This window comes from Carcharodon carcharias, chromosome 5 (assembly GCF_017639515.1).
Source record: "Carcharodon carcharias isolate sCarCar2 chromosome 5, sCarCar2.pri, whole genome shotgun sequence".
Taxonomy (NCBI): domain Eukaryota; kingdom Metazoa; phylum Chordata; class Chondrichthyes; order Lamniformes; family Lamnidae; genus Carcharodon; species Carcharodon carcharias.
Window position 1 is genome coordinate 158775126 of NC_054471.1, and position 15482 is coordinate 158790607.

General features: G+C 40.7%; 1 protein-coding gene across 3 annotated transcripts in view; it reads right to left on the reverse strand.

Annotated features, from left to right (window-relative positions):
* The window catches only part of galnt2 (UDP-N-acetyl-alpha-D-galactosamine:polypeptide N-acetylgalactosaminyltransferase 2), a 130486-nt gene that overhangs the window by 109408 nt on the left and 5596 nt on the right, over positions 1–15482 (reverse strand). For all 3 annotated transcript variants that reach the window (XM_041188235.1, XM_041188237.1, XM_041188236.1), the window contains exon 2: positions 2963–3056. In XM_041188235.1, the coding sequence (XP_041044169.1) occupies positions 2963–3056 (94 nt within the window). The remainder of the gene's footprint in view (positions 1–2962; positions 3057–15482) is intronic.

Here is a 15482-nt window from a genome sequence, read left to right on the forward strand (position 1 = left end):
AATATCTTTTTTTGGATCCGCTGTCCGCACAGCCATTTATTTTTGTAATTTGCCTAACAGCTATTGGTCTTTCCATATTTCAAATTAAATACTTATGAAATAGGATGACATGAGGATTTCCTGAATAATGCAGGGGTATTCACTGTCAACGTATAAATAATCACACAGCATGGCAATTGCCTTGTTAAAGACAATTGCTAGTTAAACAAGTGATGGGCATTGATTATCCCATCTAAATAGAATAAAAAGATACAGCTGAAACACTTTGTGTGGAAGCTACTTGGAAGTCAGTAGCACTGAGGAACTGTCTTGAAAATAAACCAGTTTGAACCAAAAGTCCAGCCTGGATTAATTTTTCCACCACAACCTCTTATTGTGAATAACATTCACATCATACAATTCTCATTTTACATTGGAAGGTGGGAGGGAAGGTGGGAGGGAGGGAGGGAGGGAGGGGGGGAGTGGGGTGCAGAAATACTTGGCAAAAGAGCAAATCCCATATTGCAAGGATAAAACTCTTAGAAAGAAATTGGGTCTCTCACAAGCACTCCATCTAATTTTTATGATTTATCTAAAATAAGTAACGTGAATAAAAAAACACAAGGAACAAAAAGAAATAATAAAACAGAAGGAAAAACTATTAATCTGACAATTTATGGTAAGAGAACATGGAAAAAAGTGTACAGTGTTGGAAACACGTGATAAAGGTTTAACTGCAATATAATGAGAGAAACAGAGGCCAGTGACTGGGAGGTTAAAATGCCAGGGAACAATTCATCCAGAAAGGACAAAGCAGGTGGAGAAATGGGAACATGGGTAAGAAAGAACTTTGCAATCACAAAAATATATTATACAGGTAAATTCACTGGCTGATGCAGCAAAGAGAGTGTGAATTGGAGTAATAAGAAATGATAACTATCAATTGCTATACACTGAATGGGTATTTACATAAAATAGATAAATGATACTGCAATAATCTATCTATATTCAATATATAAAACACGCTTCGCCCACTTTCTTAATATAATCGTTAAAATATAAACTTAAACCTTGGCTAACAGAACAGGCTACTATTTGAGTACTAGCTATGTTATTCAATTATTGGCTACCAGACCTAAAGCAGACCCTAGAAAGATGTGTGGTTGATACCATCAGTGACCTATTACACCCAAATGTTTGATTCCTTGTTAAGGGAGCTTTAAGATATCTCTGCAGCAGTACTGAAACAAAATGCAGTCCATAACTGTATTTCCCATTTTAAAAAATTCATTCAAGGGATGTGAGCATCGCTTGCAAGGCCAGCATTTCATGTCCTTGTGAGAGTGCTGGTGAGTTGCCTCTTGAACTCCTGCAGTCCACAGAGTGTAGGTAGACCCATAGTGCTGTTAGGAAGGGTGTTCCAGGCTTTTGTCCCAGTGACAGTGAAAGAATGGCGATTCAGCTCCAAGCCAGGATAGTGTGTGGTTTGGAGGGGAACTTGGTGGTGTTCCCATGCATCTGCTGCCCTTGTTCTTCTCGGTAGTAAAGGTCACAGGTTTGGAAGGCACGGGTTTGTCGAAGGAGGTTTGGCGAGTTGTTGCAGTGCATCTTCTAGAAGGTACACACTGCTGCCACTGAATGCCGTGGTGGAGAGAATGAATGTTTATTGGTGGACGGATTGCCAAACAAGCAGGTTGCTTTGTCCTGGACAGTGGTGAGCTTCTTGAGTGTTGTTGGAGCTGCACTCATCCAGAGAAGTGGAGACCATTCCATCAAATGCCTGGCTTGTACACTGGAGATAGTGGACAGGCTTTGCTGGGTCCAGAGGTGAGTGACATGCCGCAACCTCTGAACTGCTCTTGTAACCTCAGTATTTATATAGCTGGTTCAGTTAAATTTCTGATCAATGCCAGTTCGCAGGATGTTGATGGTGGGGGATTCTGTGATGGTAATGCCATTCAATGTCAAGCGGAGATGGTTAGTTTCTCTCTTGTTAGAGATGATCATTGACTAAAACTGTGGCGCAAATGTTGCTTTTCTAGGTCTTGCTGCAGGCATTCACAGATGGCTTCAATGTCTGAGGAGTCACATACAATCATCAGCCAACATCCCCACTTCTGACCTTATGATAGAGGGAAGGTCATTGATGAAGCAGCTGAAGATGACTGGGCATAGGATATTACCCTGAGGAACTCCTGCAGTGATGTCCTGAGGCTGAGATGATTGACTTCTAACCACTACAACCATCTTGCTTTGTGCTAGATAGGACTCCAACCAGTGGAGGGTTTTCCCAGATTTCCATTGACTTAAGTTTTGCTAGGACTCCCTGATGCCACCCTTCAAATGCTGCCTTGATGTCAAGTAACTCTCAGCTCTCCCCTGGAATTCAGCTCTTTTGTCCATGTTTGGACCAAGGCTGTAATGAGGTCTGATACCCAAACTAAGCATCAATGAGCAGGTTATTGTGACTAAGTGCTGTGCACCTAATGGCACTATCAATGGCACTTTGCTGATGATTTAGTGGACTGATGGGACAGCAATTAGTTGGATTGGAATTGTCTGCTTTTTGCGGACAGGATGTACCTGGGCAATTTTCCACATCATCAGGTCAATGCCAGTATTGCACCTGCACTGGAATCACTTGGCTAGGGACATGGCCTAGTTCTGCAGCACAAGTTTTCAGTATTACAGCCAGGTTATTGTCAGGACCCACAGTTTTGAACAGCCATATGTCAATATTGCAAGGATAGCTAACATTTGACAGTGGTAAAGATAACTACGAAGAATGTGATGAACCCAGGTTGATCAAACTACTAATGTTTCAGGGTAATCCTCGTGTTTGTCCCAAAACCTCACACTCTACGGAACGCTCTCCAAAATATTTTTATTTATATAAAAATCAACACAGGTTAAAAAGTACATCCTTTTTATCCCAGGCTTTTCAGCATTCTATTGTTGTAGAGTTTCAGCTACTTTTACCTACCAGGTGGTAATGTCTCCACATTCTGTGCTTTTCCTTCTGCTTTACTGTTCTGACCATTTTTTCTCTTACTTGGATCTATAGAATTCCACTCATCCTATAAACAGAGTCACAAAGAATAAGTTAACTGTAAAAGGAGCAGTATTAATCTACATTATTGTAAACATCTTAAAAAACCTCTCCATTTGAAAGCATACATTAAGATTATTGAGTGGGGTGCAGTACTACTTCCAAGAGTACATAAGAGCTAAAGAAATAGGAACAGTAGCTTTCTCTGCCATTCAATACAATCATGGCTAATCTACTGCCTTAACTCCACTTTCCCGCCTGCTCCCCGTATCTCTTGATTCCGAGATCAAAAATCTACCTATCTCAGACGTGAATATACTCAACAATGGAACATCCACAGTCCCTTGGGGTAGAGAATTCCAAAGATTCACAGTCCTTTGAATGAAGTAATCACTGTGACTGTGCCCCTGTGTTATAGATTTCACAACCTCTCAGCGTCTACCCTGCCAACACCCTTCAGATTTTTGTATGTTTCAATGAGATCACTTCTCATTTTGCTAAACTCCAGAGAGTATAGGGCAAATTTACTCAGTCTCTTATCATAGGACTACCCTCTCGTTCCTGGGACCAGTCCGGTGAACCTTTGTTCTATTGCCTCCAAGGCAAGTAAATGATCTTAGATGTAGAAAAAACTGCACATACTACTCCAGGTGTGGTCTCACCAAAGCCCCATTTAATTATAACAAGACTTCCTTTTTATTGTACTTCAGTCCCCTCAAGACCAACATGCCATTTGCCTTCCCAGTTGATTGCTCTACCTGTCTGCTAAATTTCTCTGTTCCTCACACAAACAAGCACATCCAAGACTCTCTGAACATCAACATTTAAAAGTTTCATGCCTTTTAAAAATATTCTGCTTTTCTATTCTTACTACCAAAGTGATTAACCTCACACTTCCCCACATTATATTCCATCAATCACCTGCTGCCCATTAATTTAACCTATCTACATCACTTCGCAACTTCTTTGTGTACTCCTCATCGTTTACATTCAAACCTAGTTTTGTCATTGCAAAATTTGGATATATTACTCTCAGTCTCTTCATCTAAATCATTAATATAGATTGTAAATAGCTGAGGCCCCAGCACTGATCCTTGCAGCACTCCACTAGTTGCAGCCTGCCAACCTGAAAATTTCCCCTTTGTCCTTACTCTCTGCTTCCTGAAAGAATGGTAGTAAGACTGGGATTGAGAGTAAGTGTTTTAGAAACCAGAAAAGTGCAACCAAAGTGTTGATAAAACAAGAAAAAATAGAATACAGGAGTAAACTAGCCAGGATTGTAAAAACAGATTGTAAGAGCTTTTACAAGTATATAAGACGAGTAGCTAAAGTAAATGATGGTCCTTTGTAGGCAGAGACAAGAGAAATTATCATGGGGAATGAAGAAATGGCAGTCTTTAAACAAATATTTTTGTGTCCGTCTTCACATTATAAGACACAAGTAACATGCTAAAAATAGAAGGTAACAAGAGACTAATAGGAGTGAGGAACTTAAGGCAATTAATATCAGAGACAAATTATTAGAGAAACTTAAGTGACTAAAAGTCAACAAGTCCCCAAACCTGATGGCGTACATCCTAGGGTTTTAAGAGAGGTAGTTGAGGAGATAGTGGATGCACTGGTTATGGTTTTCCAAATTTCCCTATATTCTAGAATAGTTCAAGCAGACTAGAAGTTAACACATGTAGCATAGTTATTCAATAAAGAAGGGAGAGAGAAAACAGGGAAGTATAAGTCAGTTAGCTTGACATCAGTCTTCGGTAAAATGCTGGAATCTATTAATAAGGAAGTCTTAAAAATGCACTTAGAAAATCATAGTATGATCAAAGTCAACATAGTTTTACGAAAGGGAAATTGTGTTTGACAAATTTATTTAGTTTTTTGAGGATGTAACTGGTAGGATAGATAAAGGGGAGCCTAGATACAGTATACTTGGATTTCTAAAAGGCATTCAACAAGGTGCCACACAAACAGCTAATATACAAGATAAGGGCTCATGGATTTAGGGATAATAAAATAACATGGATAGAGGAGTGGTTAATGGACAGAGGCAGAGAATAGGGATAAACAGAACATTTTAAAGTTGGCACACTGTAACTAGTGGAGTGCCACAAGGATCAGTTGTTAATGTCTTGTCAATTACATTGTTATGGTTAAGAGAAACCGAGTGATGGGTATTCATTGTCTTTGATCATATATAAATAGAGGATAGCTGGGATACTAGGTTGAGTGGGAGGAGAGCTGTGAGACTGAACAAGTCAATAAACTCTCTCAATAAAGAAAAGCTCTGTATCTTGGTTTCGGCTTTAGCAACTGGCTTGGATCCTGTTAACATCAGTGCTGGGGCCTTAGCTGTTTACAATAAATATGAATGACATATATATATATATATATATATGTATGAAGAGATGGAGAATAATCCAAATTTGCTGACTACAAATCTAAATAGGAATGTAAGCTGTGAGGAGGACACAAAGAGGCTACAAAGAAACATAGACAGGTTAGGTGAATGAGCATCAAAGTGGCAGATAGAGTATAATTTGGGGAAGTGTTAGGTTATTCACTTTGGAGGGAAGAACAGAAAAGCAGAATATTTTTAGAAGACTGGAAACTTCAAAGGTTACTTTTCAGAAAGGCTTGAATGTGCTTGTATAAGGAACAGAGGAAGTTTGCATGCAGATACTGTAAGTAATTAGGAAAGCAAGAGGTAAATTGCCCTTTATTTTAAAGGGACAGGAGTGCATGAATAAGGAAATCTTGCTACAATTGTACAGGGCTTAGTGAAACCACACCTGGAGTAGTGTGTGCAGTTTTTTGTCTCCATACTTAAGGAAGGATACACTAGGCCTCGAGGCAATATAGCAAAGGTTCACTAGACTGGCTCCTGAGATAAGGGGGTAGTCCTATGATGAAAGGCTGAGGAATTTAGAACAAGGGGACACAACCTTAGGATAAGGGGTCAATCATTTAGTACTGAGACAAGGAGAAACCTCTTCACTAAGGACTGTGGAAGCTCCACTATTGAGTAAGGTTGGGAAAGATAGTCTCTCTTTTTGGTCTCTCAGGATCAAGGGATATGGGGAGCGGGCAGGAAAGTGGAGTTGAGGCAGAAGATCAGCCATGATTGCAATGAATAACAGAACAGGCTCAACTGGCCATATGGTCTACTCTCGCTCCTATTTATTATGTTTCTATGTCAACTGCAACTACATCTCTGCAAAGGCAATTATATCAAGCCTATTTATCTCTAGTTGTGCCACTGGTTTGTCTATCTTGTTACAAATGCTTCAGGCATTCAGATAAATGATCAAGCATACTACCTCAATAGGAAACCAAATAATAAAAATAAACATTTACAAGTAGTGTAACACTGCCCCAAGCCACCCAACCACAACAAGCACATCTTTACTAGCCTGTTAAACAACCTGCTGATTTCCAACTAGAAAAAGTGATCACTTTTGTCCACTCTAAAGGCCCCCTCCTCCAGAAAGCATCTAAATGGGAAACTGTTGCCCTCCTCCCTCCACTAATCAGCCAAATATCCTCCACCTTTCTGCTCTCCACTTTCCTCACTCACCCTCTCTGCTCTCTCTCCCTTTCCTATCTCCCCCCATGTATGACTCTATCCCTATCCATCTCCTAATCACAACCTCCCAATCTCTCTCCAGCATTACTGCCCACTCCCATCTGGGTACAATTATTCATCCTAACCCAGCTCCACTGTCCACTCCCATCTGGGTACAATTATTCATCATAACCCAGCTCAACTTGAACACTGCAGTCAGTCTTAACTCCCAATGAGCAATGCCAAAAGAGATCACGTAGTGTTCATTCATTCTTCAATGACAAGGCAGATCAAGCAGCAGATATTAATGATTGATCCAATGAGGAACCACCTGTCTGTCACTCTAAACAAAACTATTGAAAAATGTTACACACACGAGCGAATATATTTTGGTCAGGATAAAACTCAACAAATCTCAACTATTGTCCGAAAGCCAGTCAGCAGGAAGGGAGACATAGAAAAGAAAGAACTTGCATTTAAATGGCACCTTTCACAACCTCAGGATGTCCCAAAGTGTTTCACAGCCAAAGAAATACTTTTGGAGTATGGTCACTGTTATAATGTAGGAAAATGCGGCAGCCAATTCACACATAGCAAGTTTCCCTACATATCAATGAGATAAATGACCAGGTAATCTGCTTTAATGATGTCAGTTGAAGAGTGAATGTTGACCAGGATATAAGTTAACATTATAGTTGCAGGGAAGCAATTACAACTGGAAGGTGAGCAAGTTCCTTTACCAAAATGAGCAAAACAAAGGATGCAGGAGTGATGAACTGATTTAAATTATGGGACAAGAATGCTGCTTCAAGTCATATGGGATTTATTAGGCTACAAACAGAATTTTGAAAAGCTGACAAAGTGATTTCCTCAGAGAAAGGACAACAAAAGAACAAATGGGGATCAAAACAGTGAAAAGATGCTCCAGGCAATTTCTGTTATTGTGTTTTCCTCACACATTGCTCAGTTGTTCACCTTTTGTGTGTGCCTTACCCCCATGCCATGTTTGTGAGAGAGAGAGAGAGAGAGAGAGAGATAGAGAGAGAGAGACAAACACACACACACACACACACACACACACACACACACACACACACACACACACACACACACACAGAGGCTGCCCCCCACGCCTTTACACTGAATCCTTTCCGAAGCTGTTCAAACATTTAATGTTAGAATAGTCTTCCTTCAATAATTCCAGCATGAGGATTTGTTAAACAATGTCATTTCCAAATCCCACACACCAAGAAACTAGATTTCTCATTCAAGGTGGCAACTTTAATTGTCAGTTCGCTGAGCCAATCCCTGACACCCAATGTTGAGGAAGGGATCAGAAGTCAGCATTTAGTCCCTGCATCTCTTTCTCTGTAAAAGTCAGTCTTGGGCAGTTTCGAGTCTAGAACAGTCAGCGTGAGGCATGTAAGTCTCATATTTCCAAGGTTAGTGCCAGTCAGGTCAGAGACTACCAACTTCAAAATGAGTTTGGGTAAATCTCACTGTGAAAACTATATTCTGGGCGTTCATGATCAGCCTTGTCCCACAAGAGTTCTTTAAAGTCCAACTTCCAAAAGGCAGGAGAGTGCACATGATCGTGGGTACATAATTATAGTACCCAGTATATTTCCCAGGAGTCTTATTGTTACGGTCACCAGGTCACATATTATTTACATAGATTTACATTGAATGTACAGCACAGGAACAGGCCACTCATCCCAACAGGTCCATAGTGGAGTTTATGCCCGCACAAGTCTCTTCCCATCCTACTTTATAACCTATCATCATACCTTACATTTCTTTCTCCCTCATATGTTTATTTAGCTTACTCTAAAATGCATCTGTGCTATTTGCTTCACCTGTTCCTAGTGGCAGCGAGTTCCATTTTCTCACTGTTCTGTGGGCAGAGGTTTCTCCTGAATTCCCTATTGGATTGATTATTGACTATCTCATATTTAAGGCCTAATCACAGATTGTCTCACAGGCGGTAATAGCTTCTTCATCGGTAAAAACACCTTCTCTATGTTTAGGTAGCTATCGGGGATTTTAAGGGACTCTCCTGTTCTTAGCGTATTTAGGAAACGGTTACGCAGAAGTACTCAGTGAAGGAATAGTTTTAAGGAGAACTTGATAAGTGGCAGTGGGAGAGAACTATGAGCATTGTACTACAGGGTTCGATGCAGAATCCCTATTCTTATCAATATATGTAAATTGCCTGAATCAGTGTCTCAATACAAAGTGGTTAAATTAGAATACAACGCCAAATTGTTTCTGGACTTAAAAGGTGTTATGGCCAGTCCCCGGGCGAGGTCCCCCAACTTGTTATGATCCTGGACAATATACCCCAAATTGTTATGCTCCCAGGTGAGGAAGGTTAAACTGGCTCCCTTTCTTTATTCAACGCCCGCGCTTGGTTGCAACAAAGTTAATTTAAAAAGGATCGCTTCCCTCGAAGATACCTTTTCCCAGATCAAATGTATTTAAGATTTAGAAGGAGCTAATTTAACCAGGCTTGAGTCAAAAAAAGAATAAGTTTATTAGTTACTAAATAACCTGAGAAAAAAATAATAAAAATGCAACAGACATAAACACAAATCAGAAATGAGAAGTTGAGTCCAAAAATAAAAGATAAAAAAAAGTCAGTCTTTGGCTTGTCCGTGAGAAGTAGATGGCGAAACGTTGCAGCCGTTAAGTTGGGTGATCCTGGTAGAGCTGACTTTGGCAGTTGAGCAGGTGGTTTGGAGACACTTGGCTCTGCAAGTTAGCTGAAAGAGCTGTTTTATTTCCTTTTTGATTGTGGCTTTGCTGACTTATGACTTGCTTCCAGCAACAGAGGCTTTTCTACCTGCAAGCTGCAGGGATGCCTAGTTGACGTCCTTCAGCTGTGACCTTCACAGCACACACTAGCACACCAGACCTAGCACACGCAGACCAGGTTTGCAGCTAGCTTTTTAACCCCTTGTGTATTCCTGGAAGGGAAAAAACAAACATTTCTTTCACCAGAATCTGCTTTCAAATTTCCAAATTTTGAGATATAACTCAACAGCAGATGGTTTCTTCTGAGATGATAATCAGTCTCTGCTGTCTACCCAGCCGCAGGAGATTAAAATTCAGTTTTTTGCATTGCATCTCTTCCTTTGAAGTGTCTCTGCTTGAAGTAGGCTTTTTAGTGTGGCACTCCATTCCTTCTGGACTAGTCAGTCAAGTGTAATCCACATAGGAATTTTCCAGCAAGTGGTTGCTTTACATTTTCTGCCAGCTTTTGCGTATATGTCTTTTTAAAAACGCATTTCTTCCTTTAAAAAGTTCAATACGTCTGTAAGTAATTCAGGCTGTGATCTACTGTTATGACAAATGAGGCAGCCAAGATTTCATAAAAGAGCTCAAAACTGTTCGCCCTGGACTGATGAGTGGCAAATGAATTTCAAAATACAACATACTGAAGGAACAGGAGTCACATGCTCCTAATCTTTTCCTCCAGGTGATCTATCACCATTTTATAGACTCCTCCACCTAAAGAAATTTCAGCAGTCTATAATCTCAGCCCTGTGCATCAACTGAAGAACACAGTGCAGCCCTCTACTATGTTCAATCTGTACTCTGTATTCAAAGTAATTGCACATGCACGTTATTCAAAAGGCGAGAGTGCTACCAGCTGAGCCATGGCTAGCATCTCATGTAACTAAAGACAATAACATAGGATGTAACATTTGTGCTAATATGTAGATATGTGTTGAGAATGTACAGAACATATCAAATACAGTTCCTAGATTCTGAAGCACCAAAATCCAATGTATATGTTGACATTCATGCCCAACCTCGCTATATAAACAAAACACAACCTTCTTATTAAACTGCCTTAATAAGATAATATATCAAATAGGTAATTTAAATACTCCTGTCCAAATGCTTTGCTGGGAGGGGGAACCTGGGGAAGAGAAAACTTGCAACATAAAGGTGAAATTATAAAAGAGAATACACATAAATTCATTGCAACTGTAATGCTTTGTACACTCAAAATTTAAAATGTTGTTTGCAGCAGTAATGAGGAAGTAATCAGGAAGAACTCTAGTCTGATTTCTTTGTGAAAGTAGCAAAGTAAATCTGAAGAAGACATGGGAACATGGGGCAGGATGAGGGCAAAAGGATGAAAATTAATGAGGATTTATTTTTAAAAGGTTAAAGGAATAAAATAAGAAATGGAAGTAAATGACAGGCAGATGTGGGCTCTTTGAACCAAGGAGCTGCAGTGGTGGGAAGTCAGACCCACAGCCTGTCATACAGATAAGGGATCTACCTTGTACTAAAGTGTCAACACTTGCTTAATGGGTTTGTCCATTATAAGTGTTTACATAAGGTGTTCCATTATAAATGTTGACAATAGATTGTGAAAGTGGTGATTACTGTGACATGGTCACTGAGCGCAGGCAGTCATGAGACCTATATTATATAAATAGTAAAGGATTTGAAAACCAATGTACACGACAAAAAAATTGGAGCAAAGTGACCAATTTTACACCTTCGGTCTGTCCACAAGCATGATCCAGACCTCCCTGTCGCTTGCCGTTTCAAAACACCACCCTGCTCTCATGCCCACATGTCCGTCCTTGGCCTGCTGCAATGTTCCAGTGAAGCTCAACGCAAACTGGAGGAACAACACCTCATCTTCCAAGTAGGCACTTTACAGCCTTCTGGACTGAATATTGAGTTCAACAATTTTAGATCATGAACTCTCTCCTCCATCCCCACACCCTTTCCGATAACCCCCTTTTTTTTCCAATAATTTATATAGATTTTTCTTTTCCCACCTATTTCCATTATTTTTAAATGTATTTCCATTCATTGTTTTATCTATACCTTTTAGCTTATTTCAGTTCCCTCCCCCCACCCCACCCCCACTAAGGCTATCTGTACCTTGCTCATCCAGTTTTCTACCCTTAATGTCACCTATTAGCACATTTCTTAGCTAATATCACCGCCGACAACACCTCTTTGTCCTTTTGTCTATGACATCTTTTAGCAATCTCCACCTATCACTGGCCCTCTATCCAGCTCTACTTGTCCCAACCCCCCTTAAACCAGCTTATATTTTACCTCTCTTCTATTGTTCCTTAGTTCTGTTGAAGAGTCGTACGGACTCGAAACATTAACTGTGTTCCTCTCCGCAGATGCTGTCAGACATGCTGAGTTTTTCCAGGTATTTTTATTTTTGTTTTTGATTAGTTTGCACTTGGTGAAGGGGATACTTCTTCCCAATTGCTTTCTCATCAGTGCTGCAAACCAGCAAGGCCAGTTTAACAGGTTATCCAAGCTAATCCATATTTTCTGGCCTTACAGAAAAGCTTAAGGTGCAAATCATTGAGGTGTGACAATATTTTGACATTCCACACAAATGTGCCTCAGCGGGACCGCTTGCATCTGAATAAGAAGGTTGTGGGTTCAGCGACTTCGGCGCATAATCTAGGCCGATGCTCCCAGTGTTAGTACTGAGGGAGTGTCATACTGTTGAAAATGTTGCGTTTCAGATGAGATGTAATGGTCCCATTTGCCCATTCAGATGGATGTAAAAGATCCCACAATATTACACAAAGAGCAGCAGGGACATTCTCCCCAGTGTCCTAGCCAATAGGCCCTTTATATCATTACTAAGCATTTTGGGATGTTCAAATTCAAGCAGAAGCAGAATGTCTGTCTGGCTTTCTGATTACAACACAATTTGTACTCATTTTCGTAAAACAGGTGGGCCAAAACAAGTTGTTCTAGCTGTGCTTCAGTGGGTCACACTCTTGCCTCTGAGTCAGAAAGTTGTGGGTTTGAGTCGCACTCCAAAGACTTGAATACACAGTCCAGGCTGATGCTCACAGTGCAGTACAATGGGAAGTGTGCATGTTTAAAAAATTACCAGGAGCTTGCTGTGCACAAGTTGAATGTTGTAATGTAGGAAATGCAGCAGAGATAACACTTTATAAATACATCATTGTAAAGCCCTTCAGGGCATCCTTAGGTTGAAAAAGATGTGATATAAATGCAAGTTTTCAGTTTCATTCCTTTTACAACTAAGATATAATACTCGAATATTAATCCCCAACAGTTACTTTTGATTTTCAAGTGCAATACTGCTAATTCAATTTCAGCCACCTATATAAAACATTTACACTCAGAAACATGATAGGCACTCTTTCTCCTATTAGCGCACTCATCCTGTGGTACAAGGGGTCACTGGGGGTATTATAGCATAGTGGTTATGTTACTGGACTGTTAATCCAGAGGCCTGGACTAACATTTCAGAGAATGTGAATTCAAGTCCCACCATGAGAATTTTAATTTGAAACAATAAGACAGACATGCATTTATACCATACCTTTCAGAACCTATGGATGTCCTAAAATGCTTAACAGCCAATGTCATACTTTTGAAGGCCAGTTATTGATGTAATGTGCGAAATGTGGCAGCCAATTTTCACACAGCAAGTTCCCACAAACAGCAAAGTGAAAATGAAGATTAATCTGTTTTAATGATGTGTTAGAGGGTTAAATATTGATCAGGATACCAGGGAGAACTCCCATGCTCTCTTTTGAAATAATGCCATGGATCTTTTACATCCACATGACAGGGCAGATGGGAACCTTGGATGTCATCTGAAAGATGACACCTCCAACAGTGCAGCACCCCCTCAGGTACTGCACTGGAGTCTAAGAATTGTTATGGCATTGTGAGGGAATCTGTATTTCTGGGTTCACACTGTGTGTTTTCAGGACTGAGGATTACAACTTCCAATATGTTCATGTCTCCTGTGTGCTGATCTTCTCCTGCACCAGCACTGTTGGGGTCTGTGCCTGGCGTTATGGTCACATGAGGAGCAGTAGAAATATGATTCCCCTATTGTACCACCCCAAGTCTGACCATAACAGGGTTCGTTGTGAATTTAGAGAGAGTGAAGGAATTTTACTTAATGTCTGTGTTTAACCATTTACGTACTGATTGTAAAGAAACGAGGCCGGCAGGCTTTCTTGAGCTTTGAGACAGAAAGGGGTTAGTTTTTATTGAGCTAAAAACCCAATCAGGTAAAGATAGCAAAATACTTAAAAAGGGAAACCTACACTTTGCGAACTTTCGCAACCCACATTCACAGACACAAGTATGCAAAATTTACAAGCTTCATTTTAGGTAGCCACTTTCTTAGCCAAATTAAAGTTCAACGCTGAAACATAAAAACTTGAAAGTTCACTGTCTTTGGCTGGTCACTGTGGCTGCAGCAGGAACTTTTCCAAGTTCCTTTAGAATCCAGGAGTTGGTTGAAGCCCATGTAACTGCAATTGCTGAAGACAATTTATTTTTAAACCGTAATCCATCCCACCCAGAAGTTGATAAGTTTTGCACCTGAGGTTATTTTCAATGGACAATTCACTATCCTTGTGCTGTGTTTTTAAACTGTCAGAGATAGGGTCTTAACTTGGAAGAGGAGAGAAGGGAGCTCCTGTTTCATTAGCAGCTTTTCCAGACTACTCACTGCTTCTGTCTTTAGCAGTTTGTATTAAAGAGATTTCAAAATGGTTACTTCAATCACATGACCTATCTCTCACCAAAATGATTTCAGAAGGAGTTGCTTATCTGATGTCTGAACCAACAGTTGCTTTTGCTTCTGCTTCATGGCCGGGGAGTGAGTAGATTCTGTAATATCCCAGCCATTAATCCCCTGAATGAGTCATTATCCATCTTGATGAGATAAGAAGACATATCTCTATATAACCATTGTTCTAACAGACTTTCTGTCTCTTCTGGAGAGGTAGTCTTATAGAAATGCAAATGTTATGTCCGGTGCATTTCAGTAAATCCCTTTGACATGGGTCCTGACATCCTCAGATGTAAAGTTCCAGAGATAGGTGTCGTGGCATGTCAGAATTGCAATTCACAGTGGAACTTTCCAGAAGCTGGTCAACTTGCAATACCAGTCATCAGGTGACATGTGGCAGCCATCTTCAGTCAGTGTTTTTACTTATCTTTAAAAAGTCTTTTTTAAACAGTTCAGCATATGTTTGGTCAGCTGGTGAAATTACATATTAATATCACGCAAGCATCATGCACCAGTCACGTCATTGTGACATGGGCAGAGGAGTCTCAGTGGTAAGTGTTTCAGGAGGTGTGAGAATCCATCCAGGCAAGATTGCACTTGCAAAATAAAAAGCAATGGCAGGAACGTCTTCTGTTGTTGCTGCCTCTACGGCATGTTGCCCTGGAGGTGAGGGCCGACAATGACGCAAGTGCAGAGAAAGGAGGAGTAGACGGACCGCGCATGCGCGAAAGATGACCTAAGACATTTTTTTTACCGAAAGCCTACCCACGGGACCTGGGAAGATGGCGTGAAAAGCTTGCTCACGTGACCTGGTATGCGTTGCAAAAGACACAACCATGCAATTGGTGTGCCCTTGTGTCAAATTCAGTCTAAGGTAAGGTGGCAGAAACTGAAGTGCTGTCATTAACTCTGTGCAGCTGGGGCTCAGAGAAGTCTGTGGGGAGCTGAAGAGGTGGCAGAAGGTCACTAGCTCTCTCCAGCTGGGGCTCAAGATGCCCGTGGGAGCTGGGCTCAGAGATGCCCAGGAGCAGTTGATAACTTGAGGCTTCTGGGGAGTTTGGGCTAAGGATCTGTCCAAAGAGCTATTGTTGTCAGCAGCATGGCTGAGGAGCAGGGTCTGTGCCTATATTTAGATGCTACAGTACAGCCTGGCCAACACAGTGTGATGGTGTCTCAGAAGTAGGTCAGCTCATCTGGAAAAGAAGACCAAGAAGGCTTGGTCTAGAAGCAGGTTTGAGAGAGATCTGGAATAATGTGCCTTTTGGTGAGGATTGTACCTCTGGAGATTTGGTGGAATAAAACTGCTGTCGGCTACAGAT